At 45.8% G+C, this 8081-nt stretch overlaps 1 gene segment (V, D, J or C); it reads left to right on the top strand.

The window, feature by feature from the left end:
• The first annotated feature begins 592 nt into the window (after positions 1–592).
• On the top strand, positions 593–1348 carry LOC116272727. The segment is given in 2 exon segments: positions 593–779; positions 895–1348. Coding segments are annotated over 2 exon segments (546 nt in total).
• Positions 1349–8081: the final 6733 nt, after the last annotated feature.

The raw sequence follows: 8081 nt of genomic DNA, 5'->3' as shown, positions 1-8081 counted from the left end.
AAGAGCTCCCTTTCTCCTCAGCGCTGCAGGATCCACAGAGGAAGTGGAGCTCTGGCCACCAGGAAGGAGCCACATGAGAGGAGAGGACCCGGTGTCCAACACAGGTGGGGAAGTGAGTCCATGGGGCCGGTGCCTGCTCTGGGCTTGATCCTGACAAAAGAGTACTCTGTGTAGACACGACCTGAGTCCTGTACAACGTACAGCCAAAGATCCACGGACAGATTCACTCCTGAGGAGTCCAGTAGAGCGTGAAGACCACCATGAGGTCACAGCAAGGAGACACAAGCGCCACCTTACTGGGCCTGGACCTGAGAGAGGGGGCAGTGGACAGAACAGAGGGAAGGCAGTGGTGTAAATGAGAGGCTCCGGTCACCTTATCATAGAATACTTTACCTTGGTCTGGACTCCAGGGGGCGATTGAGGACCATTCCTGAGAAGATGGGTTGCTAAGAGTGGTACCAGCCACCAGTTTTACCTGTTGTCCTCTGCTCAGGGCTCACAACTGTGTTCTCCCCACCCTCTGGGACCACACAGCTCCACCCCTGCCACCCTCTGACATCCCATCCTCAAGCCAAGGAACCTGACCCAGGGCTCAGGGTGGGGTCACAAACCTGGGGGCTCTGATTTGCATGGATGAACCTCCCCCTCTCAGAGTATGAAGAGAGGGAGAGACTTGGGGGAAGCTCAGCTTCAACTGTGGGTACAGAAGGCAGGACTCAGGACAATCTCCAGCATGGCCTGGTTCCCTCTCGTCTTCACCCTCCTCACTCACTGTGCAGGTGACAGGATTCGGACCAGGAGAGGGGCCCTGAGAAGCCCACGGGGCCCTGCTGTCTCCTCTTTTCTCCTTTCATCTCCTGTCAATCACCACGTCTGTGTCTCTCTCACTTCCAGGGTCCTGGGCCCAGTCTGTGCTGACTCAGCCACCCTCAGCGTCTGGGGCCCCCGGGCAGAGTGTCACCATCTCTTGCTCTGGAAGCAGCTCCAACATCAGAGGTAATGGTGTACACTGGTACCAGCAGCTCTCAGGAACGGCCCCCAAACTCCTCATCTATAATAATAATCAGCGACCCTCAGGGGTCCCTGACCGATTCTCTGGCTCCAAGTCTGGCACGTCAGCCTCCCTGGCCATCACTGGTCTTCGGCCCGAGGATGAGGCTGATTATTACTGCGAAGCATGGGATGACAGCCTGAGCGGTCCCACAGTGCTCCAGGCCCAGGGGGAAGTGAGACAAGAACCCCCTTCTTCCTCTGCCAGGAGGGTGAGCCCCCGGCATCTGCTGCTCAGGCCTGGCCTGTGGCTTCTGCTGCTGTAGCTTCTCTCATGGGTCCAGGGGCATCCAGGGCCCTGCCTGAGAGTGGATGCTCCTCCTCCCCTTCATTCCTCAGAGTCATGAGCAGGGTGTCCAGGAAACAGAACATTGTGCTCCCTGCAACTTGGGACACAGGGTGTCTGCACTGAAGTCCTGGGCTGAGGTGGCAGGTCCAGCTGTGTCATCACAGACCCACCTCTGATGGGAAACCTGTGTCTCCATCATCCTCCTTTTCCCATTTCCATGAGTTTCCAGAGCGGTGTCTTCCTCCCCCTGCTCCTCAGTGTGAATCCCTATGCTTCCTTTCTCTCCAGCCTATTCTAAGTAAACTTTTCCCATATAGGAATAACGCACATCTAATAAACCACTCATATTTATAATAGGAAATTAGACCAATTTTGACATTTTTCTGGTCCCTTGAAAACATCACTACTCCCAGGAGCTATACAACCTGTGACCAACCCCAGTGGCTCCTCATGACCCTTGACCTCTCCCTCCCTCCCTCCCCCAGTGCCCTCCTGGGCAGCCACAGATCTGCCTCTGTCACTACTGTTTCACTACTGTTCCAAAAAATTCCTATTTTCTGGAATGTATCAGTGGTATCAAACATTATCTTCCCATTGGTTGAGGCTTCTTTCACTCTGCACACTTCTTTTGAGATAATACCTGTTGTCACTGAATTGTGCCCATCCCATAGAGGGCTCATTACTATCTTTGAGGGTCCTTAGGCCATTTTTTTCTGATTTTATTCATGTATTTCTTTTAATGTTTGAATTTACTGTTCATCAAAATCAAACTCTATGGGTGATGATCACCTAAAGTGACAGGACAGTCTGTGAAGGCTTGTCGGGATTCTTGCTTCTTCACTTCTTCACTTGGTTCTCTCTATAGTAGAAGAGGTTCTCATCTTTTTTTAAATTTATTTCTTTACTTCTTTATCTGTGTTTTTAAGAGTTTTAGTGATTTCCCTTTTTTAATTATTTTTAAAATTTGTTGTTTTATTTTAGTAGGTTTTTGGGGAACAAGTGTTGTTTGGTTCCATATGTAAGTTCTTTAGTGGTGATTCTTGAGATGTGGTGCACTCATCACCCAAGCAGTGTACACTCCATCCAATGAATAGTCTTTTAAACCTCACCTCCCTCCTATCCTTTTCCCTGAGTCCTCAAAGTCCATTGTATCATTGTTATGCCTTTGGATTCTCATAGCTTATCTCCCACTTATGAGTGAGAACACACCATGTTTTGTTTTCCATTCCTGAGTTACTCCACTTAGAATAATAGTCTCCAGTTCCAGGGGTGCCCAAGATGGCCAAATAGGAACAGCTCCAGCCGCCAGCTCCCAGCATGAGCGACACAGAAGATGGGTGATTTCTGCATTTTCAACTGAGCTTTGAAGAGAGCAGTGGTTCTCCCAGCACAGAGATTGAGATCTGAGAATGGACAGACTGCCTGCTCAAGTGGGTCCCTGACCCCTGATAGCTCAACTGGAAGACATCCCCCACTAGGTGCAGTCTGACACCTCACACCTCACACAGCTGGGTACACCTCTGAGACAAAGCTTCCAGAGCAAGAATCAGACAGCAACACTCGCTGTTCAGCAATATTCTATCTTCTGCAGCCTCTGCTGTTGATACCCAGGCAAACGGGGTCTGGAGTGGACCTCAAGCAAACTCCAACAGACCTGCAGCTGAGGGTTCTGACTATTAGAAGGAAAACTAACAAACAGAAAGGACACCCACACCAAAACCCCATCAGTACATCACCATCAGCAAAGACCAAAGGCATATAAAACCACAAAGATGGGGAAAAAGCAGTGCAGAAAAGCTGGAAATTCAAAAAATCGGAGTGCATCTCCCCCTCCAAAGGAATGCAGCTAATCACCAGCAATGGAATAAAGCTGGATGGAGAATGACTTTGACGAATTGAGAGAAGAAGGCTTCAGTCGATTCAACTTCTCAGAGCTAAAGGAGGAACTACGTAACCAGCGCAGAGTAAATAAAAACCTTGAAAAAAGAATGGATGAATGGATAACTAGAATAATCAATGCAGAGAAGACCATACAAGAACTGATAGAGATGCAAACCATGACACAAGAACTACGTGATAAATGTACAAGGTTCAGTAACCAACTCGATCAACCAGAAGAAAGAGTATCAGTGATTGAAGATCAACTGGATGAAATGAAGCGAGAAGAGAAGTGTAGAGAAAAAAGAGTAAAAAGAAGTGAACAAAGGCTCCAAGAAATATGGGATTATGTGAAAAGACCAAATGTAAAGGACCTCTCCAAGGAGAACTACAAACCACTGCTCACTGAAATAAAAGAGGACACAAACAAATGGAAGAACCTACCATGCTCATGGATAGGAAGAATCAATATTGTGAAAATGGCCATACTGCCCAAGGTAATTTATAGATTCAAAGCCATCCCCATTAAGCTGTCAATGACTTTCTTCACAGAATTGGAAAAAACTGCTTTAAAGTTCATATGGAACCAAAAAAGGACCCGCATTGCCAAGACAATCCTAAGCCAAAAGAAAAAAGTTGGAGGCATCATGCTACCTGACTTCAAATTATACTACAAGGCTACAGTAACCAAAACAGCATGGTACTGGTACCAAAACAGAGATATAGACCAATGGAACAGAACAGAGCCCTCAGAAATAATACCACACATCTACAGCCATCTGATCTTTGACAAACCTGACAGAAACAAGAAATGGGGAAAGGATTCCCTATTTAATAAATGATGCTGGGAAAATTGGCTAGCCATAAGTAGAAAGCTGAAACTGGATCCTTTCCTTACTCCTTATACGAAAATTAATTCAAGATGGATTAGAGACTTAAATGTTAGACCTAAAACCATCAAAACCCTAGAAGAAAACCAAGTAATACCATTCAGGACATAGGCATGGGCAAGGACTTCATGTCTAAAACACCAAAAGCAAAGGCAACAAAAGCCAAAATTAACAAATGGCAAGTGTATAATGACTTCTTTTTTACATATGTAAAACCTTTTTTACATATGTAAAAAAATTCTGCCCCATGCTATGCTGATTCAGAAACTTCCTGCTCCCAGTATCTCCTTAGGGCACTGACTTTATATTGGCTGCCAGCAGACTTGTCCTGGGGTTTCTCGTTTGTCTAGTCAGTTTCACTTCCTCTGCTCCAGCAGACCTTCTTCACTCATGTCCCTGTAAGTCACCATTCAGAAGCCACTTGTGTTGGCTACTATGGGACTGAACGAAGGAGGGTGAACACAGAAACGAAGACAAAGACAAAATGATCTGTTTTAAAGAAGAGGTCAGAGGGCTCCTTGCTTCCAGTGAGCAAAGATCCTGAGCTTCTGCAGCCCTTCGTATTTATTAGGTAGAAAGAGCAGGCAGGAGGAGGTAACAGTTGGTCAGCTGCTTGATATATCACAGGCTTATGTGATTGCTTTCTTTGTGCAACAGGCTTCAGATGTACCCACGGATAATCACAAGAAACACTGTGCTTGGGGTGTGACTGCTCTCAGCATTCCTTCTGTTGGCAGAGACAGATTGTCAGCTTGCCAACAACTTGCATTCTGGAGAACAGTTTGCCGCTTTCTCCAGTGGTATACTGAGTTGGTCACGACCCTCATTCTTTCGGCCTCCAACAAGTGCCTAATCATCCAGCCATATCATGGGCTACAGCCTATGAATTAGTATATAATCACACCTCTGCAGATTTCTCCCTCCATGCAAAGAGCACAACCAGGTGTACTCCTCGAAGTTCTGCCAACTGGGAAGATTTCCCTTCACAACTGTACTTCAGGGATGTCCTGGAAAGGGGCTGCAGTGCTGCGGCAGTCCACTTTCAGGTGGTGCCTGCATATCGTGCAGATACATTTGTGAACCAGGTCCTAGTCTTCTCTTTCTCTGTCAGCTGATCATAGTGAACTCCCTCTGAGACCTCCAGTGCAGGCTGGGGGATAGAAAGCAGGGTGGCAGGAGTGGAGGCCACAGACATTTGTGCCATTTCGCCATGTAACTTACTTGTGCCTTCAGGACCTGCTCGAGCCCGATCATGTATATACCACTTCCATTTAATGATGGAATGCTGCTGTGCATGATCCACTTTATGGCTAAATGGGTTAGAAAGCATCCAGTTCATGACAGGCAGTTCAGGTTGCATAGTGACTTTAAGACGCATAGTCAAATGTTCAGTTTCCACCAAAGCCCAGTAATAGGCCAAGAGCTGTCTCTCAAAAGGAGAGTAGTTATCTGCAGAAGATGGCAGGGCCTTGCTCCAAAATCCTAGAGGCCTCCACTGTGATTCACTTATGGCGGCCTGACCAAGGCTCCAAGTAGCTTTGCTATCTGCTGCTGACACCTCGGATACCATTGGATCTGTTGGGTCCAATGTCCTGGACCTGTTGCAGAGCCTTCTCCTGTTCTGAATCCCATTCAAAACTGGCAGCCTTTTGGGTCACTTGATAAATGGACTGGAGTAACACACCCAAATGACAAATGTGTTGCCTCCAAAATCCAAATAGGCATTGTGCCTTTCTTGGTTGTAGAAGCGGCTAAATGCTGCGACTTATCCTTCACCTTAGAAGGAATGTCTCAACAGGCCCCACACTACTCGACACCTAGAAATTTTACCGAGGTAGAAGGTCCTTGAATTTTAGTCAGATGTACCGCCCATCCTCTTGCATGCAAATGTCTCACCAACAAGTCCACTGTGTTTGCTACTTCTTGCTCACTGGATGCAGCCAACACAATGTCATCAATTTAATGGGCCAGTGTTATATCTTGCAAAAGAGACAAACAATCAAAGTCTCTTTGAGTAAGATTTTGACACACAGCTGGAGAGCTCATCTACCCCTGAGGTAGGACAGTAAAGGTATATTGCTGGCCTTGCCTGCTGAATGCAAATTGCTTCTGGTGGGCCATGTGGACCGGAATGGAGAAAAAGACATTTTCCAAGTCAATGGCTGCATATGAGGTGCCAGGAGATGCATTAAATTGCTGAAGCAAGGAAACCACATGTGGTACAGCAGCTGCAATTGGAGTCACCACTTGGTTAAGCTTTCAATAATCCACTATAATTCTCCAAGATCCATCTGTCTTCTGCACAGGTCAAATGGGAGAGTTGAAAGGGGATGCTGTGGGAATCACCACCCCTGCATTTTTCAAGTCCTTGATGGTATCACTAATCTCTGCAATCTCTCCAGGGATGCAATATTGTGGTTTTTTTCTCTCTCTCTTTCTTTCTTTTACGGAGTTTCACTCTTGTTGTCCAGGCTAAAGTACAATGGCAGAATCATGGCTCACTGCAAACTCCATCTCTGGTTTCAAGCAATTCTCCTGCCTCGGCCTCCCGAGTAGCTGGGATTACAGGTGTGCACCATCACACCCTGCTAATTTTTTGTATTTAGTATAGATGGGGTTTCACCATGTTGGTCAGGCTGGTCTCGAACTCCTGACCTCAGATGAGGTGATACACCCTAAGATCCAGCTTATGTGGATCTTTTCTCTTCTTTTCTTGGTTAATCTCACTAATGGTTTATTAATTTTATTTCTCTTTTCTAAGAATTGGTTTTTGTTTCATTTATCTTTTGTATCATTTTTGTTTCAATTTTATTTAGTTCTGGTCTGATATTGTTATTTCCTTTCTTCTGCTGGGTTTGGGTTTGCATTGTTCTTGATTCTCCATTTCCATGAGGCGTAGCCTTAGATTGTCTATTTGTGCTCTTTCAGACTTTGTGATGTACATATTTAATGCCAAACATTCCTCATAGCACTGCTTTTGCTGTATCCCAGAGGTTTGGATAGGTTGTATCAAGATTTAGCACAACTGCAACCTTACTACTGGCCAACGGCTTTTGAATTCCTAAGAGTGTGACCTCATTTAATCCTGACAAGAGCTTTATGATTGCTTTTCATTCAGTAGGCCATGATTAGAGAGGGAGTGCTTGTGACCTGGATGCAGGGTTCTCCAGTTTATCAAATAATAACACCAAAGGTCAGTTAAGTTTGAATTCAGTAAAATAATGACAAAGAATTAGTATGTGTAACTCTCACACAATATTGTTCATTTGAGACACAAACTTACCTGTGTACCCTGTAGTTCATCTGCCAACTGCACACAGGGTTCAAAGGCTGGAAGAGGCAGAGTTAGAGCCGGTCTCCTCTTCCTGATGCCAGGTCTATGAGCTGAACCTCAAAGACAGGGCTTCTCTAACACAGCTACCCTCAAGTGAGCACCTCAGTTAGCACTAAATACACGGTATATGATGCCCAATCAATAATGCCTTCTCACTTTTCTAATTCTTCTTTCTATTATTCTTGAAATATGCAGACTCAGGACCTCCCCAAAGATTGTGAGAGCCAGGATTCTGAATGAGGGTACTCATATGTCTTTCAAAACAAGATGCAAGGGTGCTCCTTGGGTTTCAGATGAAAGGAAATGGTGTGTAATGGTTTATTCATTCAAATCAACTTCCTCTTCTTATCTCCCAGTCCCTTCATAGAACCTCTGTCCAGACAGTCACCGGAATACATTTCCCAGGTGGGGTGGAGAAGGCCAGGTTGGCTGAATCTGGTTCCCCGTGAGGACATAGCTGCTGAGCCCAGTAAGCAGTGAGCAGATGATACAGGGTCACAGCAGGATTCTTCACGTGTCCTTATCCATAGACCTCACAAGGAAAAGCCTACAGCACCCTGAACAGGTATCTCTTTCATTTCAAATATGGACGTTCTGGGGAATAATACTGCACGGCTTTTGTTGTCGTTTTTGAACGGTC

The sequence above is a fragment of the Papio anubis genome, unplaced genomic scaffold, assembly GCF_008728515.1.
Source record: "Papio anubis isolate 15944 unplaced genomic scaffold, Panubis1.0 scaffold1757, whole genome shotgun sequence".
Taxonomy (NCBI): Eukaryota; Metazoa; Chordata; class Mammalia; order Primates; family Cercopithecidae; genus Papio; species Papio anubis.
This window is presented reverse-complemented; position numbering and strand designations above follow the sequence as displayed.